The following is a 19,460-nucleotide window of genomic DNA, read 5'->3' as shown; positions in this document are numbered from 1 at the left end:
CTTTCAAAGATTCACAAGAGATATCTGCACTTCAAAGTCAATTCCATCCCGGGAAAACCTACGACACACTTAGGACAGTCATTCTCACACTTTAGGAAGCACAGAATCACCTAGCTAGTTAATTAAAACACAACTGGGGCCCATCCCCAGAGGTTCTAATTCCTTAAGTCTAGAGTGAAGCCCCATAATTTGCATTTCCAACAAGTTCCCAAATGATGTTGACGTTGCTCATTCTGGGCAGCACTTTGAGAACCACTAATTCAGGTATATTCCTTTACATTTTAAGAATTACTGCAACCTCAAACCTGTCACTCTATCCTGGGGGTAGACCTTAATTCGTACTTTGTAGTGATAAGTTTATGATTTATTCTTACAGGTGAGGAGGAAAATACAACCTAGAGTTTGGGATCATTAAATTTAGCAATGTCGGTGATATCGCTGGAACAAGGTCAAAGCTAGTTAGTAAGAATAAAGGAAAGGGGATGAAAGAAAGTCTCACACATTTTACCGTTTTTTAAAAAACCTCTACAAACTTTTACTATTCGGCGTGGCTTTCGCAAAGCACCACCACCATTAAAACTGCCTATTCTTCCCAAAGCACTCTTCCGCCAGCATTTCCCCAGCGCTCCAACAAACTATGCCGCTCAGTGTCTAAAGCTGTGCCAACCCCACAGAAGCAGGCGAATGGACAGGGTTTCCCACAGCAACACCTAAAAAGGTCTGGGTCTGCAGAAAAAAAGAACTCAGATTTGAATTTTAAGTGAATTTTCCCACCAACTCGGCGTACTTAAGGAAAAGAAATCACATTCCGAAAACACTAGCAAAGCTTGCTAAAGCTTCTTTCTGCGGACCAGGCGAGCTGAACAAACTGCACCGGGAAGGAAAACGACAGGGAAAGATGCAAAGGTGGCCAACAGGTGCGTGAGCCGTTGAGAAAAGATCCAGGGAGTACGGCACCACCAGACCCGGGGGCGAGGGCGGAACCGGCCGAGAGACGCGCTGAGGTCCGGGGTCCGGGGTCCGGGGTCCCGGGTCGGGGCCCGGGTGGGGGTGGAGATCAGGGGCGCCGAAGAGGGAGAGCCCTGCGAGGCGGCGGGGGGCCCGCTCCTCACCTGGTTGAGTTCATTCTCGGCCGCAATCCGCAGCTTCGGGTCGATGGTGCCCTTCAGCGCCTGGATGATCCGGTTGAGGTCCATCTCCCCAGACGGGGGCTCCGCGGCCCCCGGACCAGTAGGCCAGGCTGCCGCTTTAGTTTTTCTTTTGACCCTCTCAGCCTCTTCCTCCGCGACCCCTGAACTACCTCACTCCTCACCCCCCGCCACCGTCGCCACCTGCAGCCACTTGCTGCGCCACTCTGACTCCGCGCCCCTTGTCCTCCCTTTCTACCCCCCACAACTCGCTCTCCATTCACCCTTTTACGACAGCTGGTGGGAGGCGGGAGAAGTAAGAAGAGGAAACGGTGCCTCCTTTACGGCGGCCTCTTCCCCCGGGCATGCTGCTATGGCCGCCCCCTCTAGCGGCCACCATGCTGCTGTACGGAAAGTGATCTCGGCTTCTTCCCAGCAGGGAAACCGGACTCACTAGCTCCAGCAGGCGGTCGTCGCGCTGCCCTACGGAAAAGAACTTCCTGCCATTTCCCTTCGGGGGAACCGAGGTCGCAAGGTGTCTCTTTACAGTTGCTTCCAAATTAAGCATATATGGATGGACTGGCACTTTTTATTAGTCTGAAAATTCTTTGGGTATTACAACTGAGATCATCTGCGTGCGTGCTAAGTCGCTTCAGTCGTGTCCGACTCTGTACCCACAAGGCTCCTCTGTCCATTGGGATTCTCCAGGCAAGAATACTGGCGTGGGTTGCCACGCCCTCCTCCAAGGGAGTCTTCCCTACCCAGGGATTGAACCCTCTTCTCCTATGTCTCCTACATTGGCAGGCGGATTCTTCACCACTAGCGCAAGGCTGTCTCTGTGGGAGCCATCATTCGTTCCTTCAGTTACTCACTCATATCCTGAATGTTTTTTAAACATGTATTTTTGAGCCAGAGTACCAAGATATTTAGGTACCAAAATTAATTCAATGCAGGTTACTATAAAGGAACCTACAGTGTGATAGAAGAGACAGATATAAACAAAAAAATATAAAGTAACTGTTCCAGATCAGAGAAACTATATGCCTAAAGTTTCTGAAAAATTTCCAAATCTTCTCAGAAAAGTAGTGAAAGGCAAGAAACGTCATGCTGTCTCCACCCACTGTGGCCATATCTGGCCCCAAAATTTCAATGGCATAAAAATATTAAGGAGCTAGTTGTTCCTGAGGTTACTCAGAAAAAGTTTAATTACACTTGTAAAGATGATTGTGGGCAAAATACATCTGAAGAGGTGTGATCTTTCCCAGAGCAGATAATTGAAACAAAATGGTTCAGTTAACTGGGTTCAATCAAGAAGGCAGAAATTTTGTGGTAGAAAACTTAGCAGCCTCCCCTCTACAGGGGCTGTAAATGGGATCACGTCCTTCAGCTGGGTGCAAAAGTGCCTAATATGTCTCTGGTTGCTTCCAGTTTTGCCCATTCTCTGTATTTCCATGGAGTAGTGTATCTTACAGATTAATACTGTCATGTTCCTTCCTTGATGATTTCTCATCAATATCAAGATAAAATACAAACTACAAACTCCTTACCACTCAAGGTTTTATGAAACATAGTGCCTTTCATCTTCACATTATTTCCTTATCCTACTTTCTTGGACCTCATGAATCTAACACTCCTTAACCTCTGGAATCTTAACTCCAATATCTTCTTTTCAGTTTAGGACTTTGTCTTCGGCCTGTCTCCCTTAATAACTTTATACCTATTTTCCAACTCAATCACTTTTCAATCCTTTCTCGTCTACCCTTGACCCAATGTGAAAACTGATACCATTACAAATGTGTGTTCTTTCCTTAGGCCCCAAAATCCTGTTCCTTTCCTTTGCTCAGCCATCACCTCAGCAACTGTTCCAACCCTCAAGACTCTTCTCAAATTCCCTCTCTTTCCACAGAGCCCTGCAAAGATGAACAAAACCACCAGGCTCAATCACTGAAACACAAATTAATCTGTTTACCCTGCTTTAAGCCTGTTTACCAGGCTTCCCTGGTAGCTCAAAGGTTAAGAGTCTGCCTGCAGTGCAGGAGACCTGGGCTCAGTCCCTGGGTGGGGAAGTTCCCCTGGAGAAGGAAATGGCAACCCATTCCAGTATTCTTCCCTGGAAAATGCCATGGACGGAGGAGCCTGGCAGGGTACAGTCCATGGGGTTGCAAAGAGTCGGACATGACTGAGCAACTTCACTTTCACTTTACCCTGCTTTACACCTCCCTGCCTCCAATCTGAACCTAATCTTCTCCCATTCCCCTGGGACCTTGCTCCACAAATCTCTATTCCATGTATTTTACATTAAAATGAATGTTGAGTATTATTACACTTTTGGTTGACAATTTGTGAAACGTTTTTCCTCTATTTTCAACCTCTTTCTCTCCACTGATTCAACCTCCGCCTAAAAATATTTCCCCTGGTTAAAAATAGTCTTTTTGCAGTAATACTCTCTATTGTTCATCCTTTTCCAAAGAATGGTATTCATTCCTTGTCTCTGCTTCCTTACTTCAGTTATTCCTAGGCTTCTGCCTTCATTTCTCCCACTAAAACTACCAACAAAAAATGAACACTAATCCTTTAGTTGCTATCTAAGGTATGTGCACTTGATATATGCAAGAGACAGTTTTAGTTCTCATCTTAAAACCTCTCACTGGTATCCGACACTGTACTGTATGTATATATATATATATATATATATATACACACACACACACACATATATATATATGGTATCTTTGTATAACACAATTAAATGCTAGTGAGGATACAGAGAAACTCGATCACTCATATATTGTTGGCTGGAGTTTAAAATGGTACAGCCTCTCTGGAAAACAGCGGTTAAACAATCTGGCACATTTATACCATGGAATACTACTGAGCAGTAGAAAGGAACAACACAGGGCAACAACATACTCAAATCCCAGATGAGAATTATGCCAAGTGAAAAAAAAGCCAATCCCAAAAGGTTACATACTATTTGATATTTATATATTTTTTAAATATCAGTTCAGTTCAATTTAGTCCCTCAGTACTGCCCAACTCCTTGTGACCCCACGGACTACAGCATGCCAGGCTTTGCTGTCCATCACCAACTCCCAGAGCTTGCTCAAACTCATGTCCATCAAGTTGGTGATGCATCCAATCATCTCATCCTCTGTCATCCCCTTCTCCTCCCACCTTCAATTTTTCCCAGCTTCAGGGTCTTTTCAAAACAGTCAGTTCTTCACATCAGGTGGCCCAAGTAGTGGAGTTTCAGCTTTAGCATCAGTCCTTCCAATGAATATTCAGGACTGATTTTCTTTAGGATGAACTGGTTGGATCTCTTTGCAATCCACGGGATTCTCAAGAGTCTTCTCCAACACTACAGTTCAAAAGCATCAATTCTTTGATGCTCAGCTTTCTTTATACTCCAACTCTCACATCCATATATGATGACTGGAAAAACCATAGCTTTGACTAGATGGACTTTGGTCGGCAAAATAATGTCTCTGCTTTTTAATATGCTGTCTAGGTTGGTCACAGCTTTTCTTCCAAGGAGCAAGCATCTTTTAATTTCATGGCTGCAGTCACCATCAGCAGTGATTTTGGAACCCAAGAAAATAAAAAGTCTCTCACTGTTTCCATTGTTTCCATTATTTGCCATGAAGTGATGGAACCAGATGCCATGATCTTAGTTTTCTGAATGCTGAGTTTTAAGCCAACTTTTTCACTCTCCTCTTTCACTATCATCAAGAGGCTCTCCAGTTCTTCTTCCCTTTCTGCCATGAGGATGGTGTCCTCTGCATATCTCAGGTTATTGATATTTCTCCCAGCAATCTTAATTCCGGCTTGTTCTTCATCCAGCCTGGCATTTCGCATGATGTATTCTGCATAGAAGTTAAATAAGCAGGGTGACAATACACAGCCTTGACATACTCCTTTCCCTATTTGGAACAGACTAGAACAACTAGTCTGTTGTTCCATGTCCAGTTCTAACTATTGCTTCTTGACCTACATACAGATTTCTCAGGAGGTAGGAAAGGTGGTCTGGTATTCCCATCTCTTGAAGAATTTTCCACAGTTTGTCATGATCCACACAGTCAAAAGCTTTGGTGTAGTCAATAAAGCAGATGTTTTTCTGGAACTCTCCTGCTTTTTCGACTATCCAACAGATGCTGACAATTTGACTCTGGTTCCTCTGTCTTTTCTAAATCCAGCTTGACCATCTGGAAGTTCACAGGTAAAGTACTGTTAAAGCCTGGCTTGGAGAATTTTGAGCATTACTTTGCTAGCATATGAGATGAGTACAATTGTGCTGTAGTTTGAACATTCTTTGGCACTGCCTTTCTTTGGGATTGGAATGAAAGCTGACCTTTTCCAGTCCTGAGGCCACTGCTCAGTTTTCCAAATTTGTTGACACATTGACTGCAGCACTTTCACAGCATCATCTTTTAGGATTTCAAACAGCTCAACTGGACTTCCATCACCTCCACTAGCTTTGTTCATAGTAATGCTTCCTAAGGCCCACTTGACATCACATTCCAGTATGTCTGGCTCTAAATGGGTAATCACACCATTGTGGTGATCTGGATCATGAAGATCTTTTTTGTACAGTTCTTCTGTGTATTCTTGCCACCTCTTCTTAATATCTTCTGTTTCTGTTAGGTCCATACCATTTCTGTTCTTCATTGTGCCCATCTTTGCATGAAATGCTCCTTTGGTATCTCTAATTTTCTTTAAGAGATATTTATTCTTTCCTATTCTATTGTTTTCCTCTATTTCTTTGCACTGATCACTGAGGAAGGCTTTTTTATCTCTCCTTGCTGTTCTTTGGGACTCTGCATTCAAATGGGTATATCTTTCTTTTCTCCTTTGCCTTTAGCTTCTCTTCTTTTCTCAACTATTTGTAAGGCCTCCTCAGACAACCATTTTGCCTTTTTGAATTTCTTTTTCTTGGGGATGGTCTTGATTGCTGCCTCCTGTATATGTCATGAACCCCAGTCCATAGTTCTTCAGACACTGTCTATCAGATCTAATCCCTTGAATTTATTTGCCACTTCCACTGTATAATCATAAGGGATAGATTTAGGTCATACCTGAGTGGTCTAGTGGTTTTTCCTACTTTGTTCAATTTAAGGCTGAATTTTGCAATAAGGAGTTCATGATCCGAGCCACAGTCAGCTCCCGGTCTTGTTTTTGCTGACTATATAGAGCTTCTCCATCTTTGGCTGCAAAGAATATAATCAGTCTGATTTCAGCATTGACCATCAGGTGATGTCCATGTGTAGAGTCTTCTCTTGTGTTGTTGGAAGAGGGTGTTTGCTATGACAAGTGCATTCTCTTGGCAAAAGTCTGTTAGCCTTTGACCTGCTCATTTTGTAACTCCAAGGCCAAATTTGCCTGTTACTCTAGGTATCTCTTGACTTCCTACTTTTGCATTCCAGTCCCCTATGATGAAAAGGACATATTTTTTGGGTGTTAGTTCTAGATGGTCCTGTAGGTCTTCATAGAACCGTTCAACTTCAGCTTCTTCAGCATTACTGGTTGGGGCATAGACTTGGATTACTGTGATATTGAATGGTTTGCCTTGGAAACGAACAGAGATCATTCTGTAGTTTTTGAGATTGCACCCAAGAACTGCATTTCAGACTCTTTTGTTGATTATGAGGTCTACTCCATTTCTTCCAAGGGATTCTTGCCCACAGTAGTAGATATAATGGTCATCTGAGTTAAATTCACCCATTCCAGTTCATTTTAGTTCACTGATTGCTAAAATGTCAATGTTCACTCTTCCCATCTCCTGTTTGACCACTTCCATTTACCTTGATTCATGGACCTAACATTCCAGATTCCTATGCAATGTTGTTCTTTACAGCATCGGACTTTACTTCCATCACCAGTCACATCAACACCTGGCATTGTTTTTGCTTTGGCTCTGTCTCTCTTCATTGTTTCTGGAGTTATTTCTCCACTCTTCTCTAGTAGCATATTGGGCACTTACTGACCTAGGGAGTTCATCTTTCAGTTTCATATCTTTTTGCCTTTTCATACTGTTCATGAGGTTCTAAAGGCAAGAATACTGAAGTGGTTTGCCATTCCGTTTTCCAATGGACCACATTTTGTCAGATGTCTCCACCATGACCCATCTGTCTTGGGTGGCCCTACATGGCATGGCTCCTAGTTTCATTAAGACAAGGCTGTGATCAGTTTGATTAGTTTTCTGTGATTGTGGTTTTCATTCTGTCTGCCCTCATAAGGATAAGGGCCTTATGGAAGAGAGACTGTCTGTGGGGGAAACTGGGTTTTGTTCTGATGGGGGGGGGGCATGCTCAGTAATATCTTTAATCCAATTTTCTTTGATGGGCAGGGCTGTGTTCCCTCCCGATTGTTTGACCCAAGACCAGACTATGGTGGAGGTAATGAAGACAACAGTGACCTCTTTGAAAGGTCCCATGCAGGCATGGGACCTACTCCAACTCTGCAGCAGGGCACTGCCGACCCTTGACTCCACACGAGACTCCTGGACACTCACAGGCAAGTCTGGGTCAGTCCTTTGTGGGGTCACTGCTCTTTTCTCCTGGGTCCTGGTACACACAAACATTCATAAATAATTAAGAACAGATGGAGGCTTCTGAGGGATTCAAGTGGGGATGGCTACAAGAGGGAAGTGTATGTTAATATAGAAGGGCAATATGAAGGGTTGTTGTGCAAATAATGAGGGGCAGTATGAGGGGTTATTGTGGAAATAATCTGTGTCTTAACTGCATCAACCTCTTTATCCTATTTGTGATATTGTATCACAGTTTTGCAAGATGTTACCATTGAAGGAAACTGAATAAAGTGTGCACAGGATCCATCTGTATTATTTCTTACAACTACATGAGAACCTACAATTATCTCAAAATAATTTTAAGTTACAAAATATATAATTAAAGAAAGGGATGATGTTCCCATGAAAACTGTATATGCTGTGAAAAGACTCAGTGAAGACAAGTTACTAAAAAATAATGCTGTCAAATTCTGAGACCACACAAATAAAACAAACAAACAAAAACCCCATAAGCACCTATTTCTTTACAAGTGTTTTAAAGTAGCTTTCCCTAAACTATATCTTTAACCTATAAATGGCTCGTTAGTTTATGAGTTCCCTCTTTGTTACTACTATGTACGATATGAGAGTATGTCTGTATAAATTAACACATTCACCTTAAGATAGAATTTGAGTGAGCTGTATTGTCTCGTTGTAGTTTGCATATGCCTTACCTTTCTGTGCCTATTTGCTCATCTGTTTCCAAAAGCTACTGTGAAGACTGAATGAGGTAAGTAATACCTCTATGTTAATGCTCGGTATTAATTATTATCATTGTATTCTATTAAGGAGAGGAGAGACCTTATTCAACCTTTGATAAATGAGACATAGTCCCATACTATGCCTGACACATAGTAAGCAATTAGTAAATATTGGTTGAATGAATAAATGAGTGAACGTGAGAGAGAGAAGGCATCTGAAACAGGATATACACAGTAAGAATAAAGAAGATAGGACAGATACGAGACATTTCACAGAAGCAACAGAAATTTGTGACTGATTAGATCCGCAAAGTAACAAAAAGGAAGTCAAAAATGATTATAGAGCATCAAGATTTGAGGACCTTGGGGAAAATGGGAAGAGTACTATATTTTGGAGGAAAGATGAATTTGTCTTTGGACATGTTGAACTAGAGGTGCTTACGGGTTATACTGGTTGAGATTTCCAGTGACATCTGGAAATTGACATCTGGCTCTCACAGAATAGCTGGGTGAGAAAGAGGAAGTTATGGCGGGTGGGTTAGTTACAGGAAGGAGTAAAGAGAATCGTGAGTCATCTGTGTATGTAAGTTAGTTGACACCATAGAAGTAGATGACATTATCCTAGAAATACAGCTATAGAGGATAACTGGCATGATTACAGCTAAAGTTATGGAAAGCAATTTTTACTCCAAGCACTACCACTGTGGCCTTTTTTTAAGATTTAACATTTCAGTTATCTAAATGGAATATCACACAGCTGTCCTCCCCATCTGTTGGCAGCAGCTCATCTGCTATGTTAGCAGCAAGTCTATGTTAGCAGGATTGAATCTCGTCCATATGGTAAAGGCAAAAATGGGAGTTAAAACCCAATGCACAAAAATCTCTATCTGTAAGTTACATGATCTCTTAAATCATCTTAAATCATTCAAATGATCTCTGAGTATGATAAATTTTTTGACTAAATACCTCTACTTCAAAAGAGTCTCTATTGGCTGAACTCTACATCATAGCACCTGAAATACAGGCAAAAGTACATACATATGTCTCATAAATGTAAGATCTTCGGTATTGTTAGTATAATAAAGTCAGTGGCATGGTACTCTCCTTTGAACTGTCACATGTAACCAAAAGCCCTGAGTAGAGTTTTTTAAAAGAATCTGACAGACCTCTCAGTTAAAGAAGAATTTTTTTAAAACAAAATTTTTTAAAACAAAAAAATCTATTGTTGTTGTTTAGTCACTTAGCTGTGTCTGACTCTTTGCAACTCCGTGGACCACAACACGCCAGAATTCCCTGTCCTTCACCACCCCCTGGAGTTTGGACATGTCCATTGAGTCAATGATGCCATCCAACCTGATACTGGTAATACTGATAATAAATCAGTATTTATAAGCTAAAGTAATAGAGGGTTAGGAAGTTTTGGATCAGAAGCCAGAAATTTCCCTCTCCAAGAAACTAAAATGATAGTGGTGGTGGGAGGCATAGAAGCTAAAAAGAGTGGTATTAACTAAGGCTGAAGATGAAATTTGTACTTCCAAATCAGGTTTTTTCCTCAAAATCTTCTGTTTCTTCATTTCCTCAGACTTTCCACATTTCACATTGGAAAAGGAGTCACCCTGCTCAAATTCAGGACCTATGAAAAATGATAACTTATGACAGCCTCAACCAGGTCCCGTTTATCCAGTTCACAGTGTTTAGTCTGCCCTCATAAAAGCTGAGTAGTGCCTCTAAAACAACTGTGTGCAAAAAGAAAAGAAAAAAAAAAAAGCAATGGAAAATACGGTGGAGGAAACCTCACCTGAGAACTAAAGAAGAGCAACAAGAACAATAGGAAGGGCCGCCGCTGTACTTGGACTCAAAGCCTGGCTGGGGCGCTTCTGCTAGTGGCCTTAGAGAGTCAATCTCCAAGTGTCCCAATTTTCTTATCTCCTAAAAAAGTATCTGCCTCACCAGGACCACTGTGAAGATCAAATAGGATTACACAAATGAGAGTACTCTAAATCATGAAGGGAAGTACAAATATTAGTGAAAGGTGAAAGGTTTTTATAGTAAAACTCTTCCATGTGTTATCCCAGGCTTAACGACAATTAAAGCAGACCCTCAAGCTCTATCCAAGCAAAAACAAGGTAGGGTAAGTACCATAACAATCTAACATTTTATCTTTAAAGTTTTTAACAACAAAGTGACATGTACATTTAAAGTTCTATAGTAATATGCAGAATGAAAAATACCTACTAACCAACCTCTTTTCCTTGAAGCCAACACTATCACATTTGGTACATACTACTAGGGAAAAAAAAATTCAACTAACCACATATACTTGCTTTCAGAAATTTTTACACAAATGACATTGCACACACTGCAGGATAATCTTTTCTGACTTAACCAGTTCCTACTGATGGGCATCTAGGTTGTTTCTCCAGTTTTTGCTGTTATAATTAATGCTGTACAAATATCTCTATGCATGTATCTTAGCGTAATCCCAAAGCTATTTGTAAATTACTAGTAGTGGAATTTCTGGGTCAGAAAGCATATACTTTATCTTTCCAAAAGTACTAATTTTATTATCATCTACAGTATGAGTGCCTGTTTTCCCACATGCTTGCCAAAAGATGCACTTTAAAACTTTACATATGCTCGCTGGTTTTTTTAAAGTACGTATGAACTGACTTTTCAATTCTGTTTGCCATCTTTTTCTTGATTTTCTCCCCCTGCAGGCGGTCATCTGTCTTTTGACATAATTTTCCCTAACAGAACTTTAAGGGGAATATATTCTATGTGTCAAATTTATCCATCTTTTACAGCTTCAGTGTTAGACAGCTCCTCCCTACTTCCACACTGGTGTCCTCTCCACAAAAATCATGCTACTATGAACTCAAAAGTCAAGAAGACCCACCTCTGCATTCAAAGCTTCCAATCACTTTTAGGTGCCACTTCTTAAATATGAATACTCAACCAATAATCACAAGATTCTTATCAAATACAACACCACAGATAAGACATTAGGACAAACAGAAAGTGTAGGAAATAGACTACAAAGGGAAGAAAACTTAAAGAGAAAAACTATCCTTAGAATTAGACAATAATGCAATCTTAAAATGAATGGACTACACATGTAAGGAATGTTCAAGGTAACAGAACTATACTTAAAATCTTAACATACCGGAAATTTAAAACTCTGTAAAAATGTCAGAAGACAAAATCAAGGAAATCTTCCAGGAAGTGAAACTTAGAAACAAGAGAAAAGATGAGAAGATTAAATAACTGGTTCAGTGAGGTTTAACTTTGAAATAGTAAGATTTCCAGATACAGATCAGGAAAAACAGAAGTGTGATAGAAATCAGAGAAATAACTCAGAGATTTGCTCTCAGCAGATGAAATGGATAAAACTGTTACTGATGTGTCTGAACATTCATCTTTGTACCCCCTGAGTCAGGTACAAATCAGATAAGCCAGCCATTTGAAAGACTAAATTAATCACTTATTTCAAAGCATAAGGCCCTTGAAATAAAATGAATAAAATAATAATGCTTACAAAACTTACAATTAGTGAGCCTAAGGCTTCCTGATATTGAAAATGGGTAACTATTTTATCATCTGGCATTCAGCGTCTTGCTGTGGTAGCAAGTGAGCTGTCCCTATCAGTTTGTCAACACTTGCCAAAAGCTGAAAAGTGAGGATTAAAGGTATTGGCCTAATCATTGAAGTGGCAATTAAAAATACCCCTGAGATACATTAGCAAGTGGAGGACCTAGAGAGACAACTCAAAAATCTTTCATCAAAATAAAGTGTTCGTCATGGGAGCAGAGTGGAATTCATGTGAAAAAACCTTGAGTCTACAGGCCAAAAATTATTTCACCTTATAAAATACATAAAGTATCATCACAAAGATCACAACAGAACATCAGTCAATAGGAAATAAAACTTTGCAAACAGGGAAGATTAAAGTATAAAAACACAATATGTGATGTCAAAGCCCTGTAAAATTGTAGCTATCACAGAGTTTGTGTATGTGCACAAGCATGCTCATTGTCATGTCGCTCTTTGCTACCCCCTAGACTGTAGCCCGCCAGGCTTCTCTGTCCATGGAATTCTCCAGGCAAGAACACTGGAGTGGGTAGCCATTCCCCTCTCGAGGGGATCTCCCCACGCAGGGATTGAACCCACATTTCCTGCATTGCAGGCGGATTCTTTACCACTGAGCCTCCAGGGTGAAGTTTAGAAAGTTTCAATTTAAAAATGGAATGGTTGACAAGATACTTGGTATGGGAGGCAAGTGAGCAAACCTCTCAAAAATATTTTCTGCTTTAAATACCTGCACTTACTCCCTAAATAACTTTAGAGGAGACAGGAGTCAGTTGCTCACAATTCTTAAGGGAAAATTCATTTAACAAAAGACTAAAAGATTTAAAGTGAAAAAAAAAAACTCGAGGCAAATTTATAGAAAATCTATAGAAAATAGAAAAACCTCCCCTATCTCTATCTCCAGTAGGACAAGTAACAATCTATATATTGAGATATAATGTAACTTTATGGAATGCCTTTCCACCTCAGTCATACACACAAGATCCTCTCAGTAAAATATAAGTTCCTTATACAAGGTCCGTAAATGTGCTTTTGCGTATCTATGGATCCCCACCATCTCTTGCAAAGGTATCTAAAATCTGCTTATGTACATCTTTCTGTAAAGACATCTGGACTTTTACTAAAAGATTCCAGAAGAATTGTATCTTCAAAAGTTATAGTGCTTCAGAATGAAAGATCTTGTCCATTCATTCCTTAAGTCTAAGAATTGTTAATTTTCTAGTTCATTATCTTTACACTTAGAAAAATACTATTTCATTTAAAATACTCTCCTAAAACATGAGTTTCATGAGGGGATATCCTAGGTAATGAATCTCTTCTTGTTGGACACTTACCTTAAAAAATACAAAGTTATTCACAATATTTTAAATAAACATTGATTGGGTGCAGCATAAAAGACTAAACTGAAGACCCTAATGCAGCAGAAAATAGTGGCTAAAAAGGACTGAGAAAGGCCTCACTGAACTTGATCAACAACTGTTATTAAACATCAAGTTTTCCACTCAATCATTTAATCATATTTCTGCTTTCCTATACAGGGGCTTCCCTCATAGCTCAATTGGTAAAGAATCCACCTGCAATGCAGAAGACCCCAGTTTGATTCCTGGGTTGCAAAGATCCACTGGAGAAGGAATAGGCTACCCACTCCAATATTCTTGGGCTTTCCTTGCGGCTTTCCTGTACACTTTTCAGTTTGTGTTCTAGACATAAAAGCCATGAACTAACTGGAATACTGATATCTCTAACTCACAAAGTACATCATGTGTTGAAAAGTTCTGTTCAATACTGAATCACATTACATCCTCTATTTTGAGAGCAGTATACTAACATTTAACACCACATAGGATTTAATTGCTAAACCCACACCTAGCTCAAAAATATTAACCATAATGATTTAATGCTCTTACACCGTCTTCCTGAGATTATTTAACAACAGAGTGAGTGGAGGATCAGAACAAGAATTTTCTACCTCAGCAAGTGACTTGCTTGGTTGTAGAGTAAGAATGCTCTTTCTCTGACCCTTAATAAACTATAGCATTTGCAATCAAAATGTTTATTTAAAAAACTATTCTTTAAAGTCATTGAAAAACATTATCAAGTTCCTATTTGTGAGAAGCATTTACAAACAAATCAAGACCTGTGATCATGTATGTCCAGATGGACACCAAACTCTGGACACCAAACTCTGGCTATACTGCATGTAAGACAGTATATACACACACAGAACCCTAAAGTTTTCAGAATGAGAAAAACACAATTACAGCATCTAACGTTTATTAAATACTTAAGTGTCAGTTACCATGTTAAGTCTTTTAGATGCATTTAAACTAGATGCATTAAACTGTTTAGTTGAACTTCACAACTGCCCTATGAAGCTGATCTATCATGCCCATTTTACATCTTGGTCTTTTAAAAAATCTTAAGACGTATAACCTACCCAAGATCAGTTACTAAGTGGCAAAATCAGCACTCCAACACAGCACTGCCCGACCACAGACCTATGTGTGCTTTCTGATGACTAAATATTTTACCTACTCAAATTAAGAATCCACTAAAAAGCATAAGCCTTATTGACAGTGAACCAGTAGTATTATCTATGTATCTCCTCTATTTTGTACTCATATGGTAGGAACTTGAAGATAGCTAAATAAAGGATAACACTCTACTACAAAATAGCTTCAAGGAGAATATGTGATTTGGGCAGTGGAAAACAAATGAAATATTTTGATGAATGATATGTATAATAACAGAAAAGTAACTCAAAGGAGCTCTCATATATAAGGCTTATTTTAAAATAAACAATATGAACCCATGAAGATTCCCATCCAGGAGTTATCAGTGATGAACATTAAAAACTAAACATCTTACCTCTTAACTAAATGTTTAATCAAATAAGAACACTGAAGATGCAGGTAACTTTTTTATTGAGGCACAACAAGGCATTATAATTTGCCTGAACGTGAGGCAGTTAGTTTAGTAAGCTGAACATTAATACAGTTAAGGATTAAGTGCAAACAATATACATTCACAGCTTGACTAGCGAGGCTACATCACAATTTATAAAGTGCCAGATTAGTGCTAATTGTCATTCAGCTTGAAATTTTTCACCATGAGGAGGAAAACAAAAAATAAGGACCTCCTCCTCCTTCTAGGAATGAAAACATTTTCCTTAACCAATCAGTCATGAGGGCAAGAACTACTTTTCCTTATTCCCACTAATTAGAACACCATATCCTTTCATTGTCGATTCTGTACTGACTTTCAATCTTGGTAAAGCAGATAGCCTGAAAATGTAGAATATTTCCAGCTACTTCCATAAATTGCTCCTCTGTGCAAACGTAACCATATCTGGTCTCCCTGGAAGAGCTGAAGAATTGCGTGATTGCTAGCAGTTTCGTGGTCTGGAGCACCATCATTGGCATAGGCAGATACCAAGACCTCTTCATTCTTCATGAGGTTGACATACAGTGGCACATTCACTGCCAGCTTTAGCATATGAAAAATGAAAACATAAGTGCCATTCACTGGGCAATTAAATCTACCAAGCTGAAGATCAAAAGTTTCTCCCAAGTTGTTCAGAAGAAGATCAAACACAATAGGTTGGTCTAAAGTCCCAGGGGCAAGATTAGAGGTTCTGGCTGCTGAGAAGGCAACGCGCATCTGCTGAGGCAGGGGGTACACGTGTACTGGCAGTATGGTGGCTGCTGGGTTTGTCACTGGCACATCCACAGGGGTCATGCTACGGGAGTCTCCTTGTCCAGAGTCACCACTGTTAAAGGTTTCGTTGTCTCTTTCTGGGCTGCTCACCTGAGAAGAATCACTCCACCCTGCTGTTTTATTAGCAACAGTGAGTTTCTCATAATGAAGCAGTTAGCTTTGAACACAATATTTAACATTAGTCGGCTACTGAAACACAGATAAAAATGCATTTTAAAGTAAGTTTTTTAAAAAGCAATAAAGTAGAGCTACAGTATACTTTTCTAGATTTCTCTGACAATAGGTTTTTATACCACTATTCTAAAGCCAGAAAAGACCTAGATGATTTTGTCCAGTAGCTTCATTTTTTAATATTAAGAAAATGAGGCCCCCAAAGGTGGGTAATTTAACACTAGTTACAGCTGGCAAAGTGTAAAACCCAGATGTGAATGAACACTCTATTCTTTATCTTTCGCCCATATTTCTGAGTTAGTAATTCCTCAGTGAGAAATCTCCCAAGTATCTAACAGAGAAAGAGTCAAGAAAACTGAGATTACATAAAAGAAGCAACTTTCGGAATTAGACATTCAAACATTTTGTTATGGTACTAAGTTCCATAGTAAATGCTTATTCTTTATTTCTAAGTTAATGTAATCATCATAAAATTTTAATGTTTTCAGTATTGTACAAAAACACTGCTCAGATAGAAGGCAAAGATAATGTGAATAGCGGTTACTTTCTTACAAGAAAAAGCTTCCCCTTTCTTGTGACAGAGTTAATCTTCATTCTTGATTTTCTCAGTTACACTGAATCTTTTAATTGTACCTCAGATTTTAAGAAGTATTTAAAGTATCCTGCTTTTGTTCAAGTCATGGTGTCTTAATCGTTGTTTATTCCTATCTATCAATGTACTAAGGGGCACTAGAGTATCTAGGAGTCCCCATTATTCCACAACCACCATCCTGAAACATCACCCAAAACTATACCAAGTCGGTATAGTGAATATGCACCTAAGGTTAAATTATGCTCTGGTGTCAAGCAAATTTAAAACATACACAACACCCACATACACTTAAAAGTGACAAATGATCTCCACAGTCTTTCTAGTAGTCCAATATATCTCCCTTGGGTCTTCAGTACCACATTTAAGCAAACCAAAAACCTCAAAAGATAAATGTTGAAAACAACATACTTTGGGGAGAACTTGACAGAGGATAAAGAAAGATCTAGAGGTACATTTTGGGTAAATAAATTCCTCAGTTAATTATCCTTACCTCTTGAATTTGCCCGAGGACCACCAGTTGTCCCTCCTCGCTTGTAACACTGCTGGAAATTATCCTAAAATGAACACATAATATTTACCTCAGCACAAAAAAATGCAAAATAGTTATTACTAGCAAATAAATCTGTAAGACTAAGTCCTCTGAGCCTTTGATCTGGCCTTCTTCAACAATCAACCTAAGGGGCTCAGATGACACCAAGAAAAACAAAACAAGCGTAACAGTAACATTTATCTTCATCTGTTAATTAACCTGACAGGTTAGATATGTTAATAATTGCAAAAACAAGAAAGCATTTAGATAATACTACATAAAAGACACAATGCTAGGTTATGAGGGAAATTCAGAAATATGGCCTGGTCCTCTGTGCCTCAACTCAATACAAAAGGACATAATAAATCAAAAATACTGACTAATTCAGTCTCTCTATTTATAAACCGAAGTGTGATGACAACTAATAACGTGTGTTAAGGGTTTTGTTTTGACAGGGAAATTAGTAAGAATTATAACATATGAACATATTATTTCCTGGAATCCTTACAAAAAAATGTCCAAAAGACAACATTTCAAACTGACTCCCAAGTATGGTAAAAGCCCCCGCACAAGTCATGAAAAGAATAATTAATGGTGTTATTAGATTTCTTATTAACATGTAATAAAAAGTTTCAATAGGACAAGAAAATACACAATAAAAATAATAATTAATATTCCTACCCCAAACTCCTCATCCTCTTCCCAAGAACACTACTATCACTGATACGTTTCCTCAATAAGAAACTGAAAACAGCACCAAAAAATACTAGAATATGGGTACTGAGAACAGATGTGCTATTATTGAAGTTTGTTTTAGTCAACATATTCTCTTCACACACAGTATTGACAATCAAGTAATAATAGTTAGTATCTAAATCCTTGATACATGTCTGGCATTTTCATACAAAGCACTTATGTCTATCATCTATCACTTCATTTAATCCTCAGACTCTCTCAGAGTAATCCTCAACACTTCAGATATAAGTAACTCAAACTGATGAGTCTCCATTTAAAAGATAAGGAACTATGGAGAAGGAAATGGCAACCCACTCCAGTACTCTTGCCTGGAAAATCCCACGGACAGAGAAGCCTCGTAGGCTTCAGTCCATGGGGTCGCCAAGAGTCGGACACAACTTAGCGACTTAAAAAAAAAAAAAAAGATAAGGAACTAGAGCTCAAAAAGTTTATATAACTTGTCAAAGGTCACACAACGAGGGGAGTGGTGAGATCCAGGGTCAAACCCAAGTCATTCAGGTGACATGGTGTGTTCTCCAAAGTATGTTCTTCAATACTGCCTCTGTACAGACATCTACCTTACCTCATGTAACTGTAAGCGCTTCAAGTACAGATCCTTTGTATATTAACAACAGAACTCAGTAAAATACCACATATATAAGTGAAGGCTTGTAAAGCTTCAAAACTTAAAATGCTAACGTACTATAAATTCATATCCAGATATGATCAGAGATAGGGAGTTTCCAAGGACTGTTAAAGTGGAAAGTCTAACATCTTCCTATCAATCTTTTACCACATACAGTAAAGAATATCTGAACTATTCCAAGAAAGAATTAACCAAAAAATTAAACTTTTAATAAAAAGGACTTTCTTAGACTTGACATCTAGAAAAGTTAAACTGAAGGCAATATAGTAAAGCCTATGGGCTATGGAGTTAAGAAACTTGTGTATAATTTCTACCATTTATTTGCTGAGTGACCTTATACAAGTTACTTGTTTATGAACTCCAGTTTCCCTTATAGAGTGGTGAAGTAAATGAGTTCATCCAAATTTAATCAAGTCCTTAACACCTCCTGGCCTTCCCTGGTGGCTCACACGGTAAACAATCTGCCTGCAGTGGAGAAGGCCCAAGTTTGATCCTTGAGTCGGGAAGATCCCTTGGAGGGGGAAATGGCTATCCACTCTTGGATAGTGGAGATCTTGCCTGGAGAATCCCATGGACGGAGAAGCCTGGCAGGATACAGTCCACAGGGTCACAAAGAGTCAGACACGACTGAGCAACTAACACACTTAAGACCTCCTAGTTCCATATAACAGGCAGTTGTCATGTATCCTACTTGGGTTATTAGAAAAGCTCCCAATTCAACTCTCCATAGTAATAAAACAGCCATTACAAAACAAATTATGACTCTGCTATAGGTTAATCACTAGCTTCACATCAACTGTACTTCACATCAATTGTTCAATTATGACAATTATTCTTACCCTTTGGGAATAAGGTGTTCCAGGATACTCTCTAGCTTGGAACTGTACCTGGCTATAATTTCCATTGGAAATTGAAGGAGGTCCTCTATAAGTATCAAAACCTAGTAAATAAACAACTTACATTAAAATTATGGGCAAAATTACACTAATCTTTTAAATAGTCTGTTCTATACCATTTAAAAAGTTAAACTGATCTTATAAAGCCATCACTAGATTTATGCCTTCTTTAAGCAAACTCTTTAATATTATTTCC

The 19,460-nt window shown here is 39.1% G+C and overlaps 2 protein-coding genes and 2 long non-coding RNA genes across 59 annotated transcripts in view; 2 read left to right on the top strand and 2 right to left on the bottom strand.

The window, feature by feature from the left end:
- The window catches only part of IPO8 (importin 8), a 67,279-nt gene extending 65,870 nt beyond the window's left edge, over positions 1 to 1,409 (bottom strand). For all 7 annotated transcript variants that reach the window (XR_014082429.1, XR_014082430.1, XM_081591724.1 and 4 more), the window contains exon 1: positions 1,113 to 1,409. Coding sequence is in view for 3 of the 7 variants with exons in the window: in XM_081591721.1 (XP_081447847.1) it covers positions 1,113 to 1,196 (84 nt within the window). In the remaining 4 variants the exon portion in view is untranslated. The remainder of the gene's footprint in view (positions 1 to 1,112) is intronic.
- The window catches only part of LOC145546030 (uncharacterized), a 1,126,586-nt gene that overhangs the window by 760,637 nt on the left and 346,489 nt on the right, over positions 1 to 19,460 (top strand). The gene's annotated exons all lie outside the window — the stretch shown is intronic.
- On the top strand, positions 929 to 11,073 carry LOC145546028 (uncharacterized). Its single transcript, XR_014082432.1, has 5 exons — positions 929 to 1,004; positions 7,471 to 7,637; positions 8,351 to 8,422; positions 9,630 to 9,755; positions 9,976 to 11,073. It is a non-coding gene; the product is annotated as an uncharacterized LOC145546028 (long non-coding RNA).
- Positions 14,886 to 19,460, bottom strand: part of CAPRIN2 (caprin family member 2) — a 41,154-nt gene continuing 36,579 nt past the window's right edge. For 25 of the 50 annotated variants that reach the window (XM_081591670.1, XM_081591667.1, XM_081591669.1 and 22 more), the window contains 3 exons: positions 19,208 to 19,308; positions 16,949 to 17,012; positions 14,886 to 15,808 (listed from right to left, as the gene is read on the bottom strand). In XM_081591670.1, the coding sequence (XP_081447796.1) occupies positions 15,240 to 15,808; positions 16,949 to 17,012; positions 19,208 to 19,308 (734 nt within the window). In that variant the 3' untranslated portion in view covers positions 14,886 to 15,239. Of the gene's footprint in view, positions 16,198 to 16,948; positions 17,013 to 19,207; positions 19,309 to 19,460 lie in introns of all 50 variants that reach the window. The other 25 variants (XM_081591672.1, XM_081591671.1, XM_081591676.1 and 22 more) reach the window with 3 other exon arrangements.

Source organism: Giraffa tippelskirchi, chromosome 4, assembly GCF_054371585.1.
Source record: "Giraffa tippelskirchi isolate mGirTip1 chromosome 4, T2T-mGirTip1v1.2.pri, whole genome shotgun sequence".
NCBI lineage: Eukaryota > Metazoa > Chordata > Mammalia > Artiodactyla > Giraffidae > Giraffa > Giraffa tippelskirchi.
This window is presented reverse-complemented; position numbering and strand designations above follow the sequence as displayed.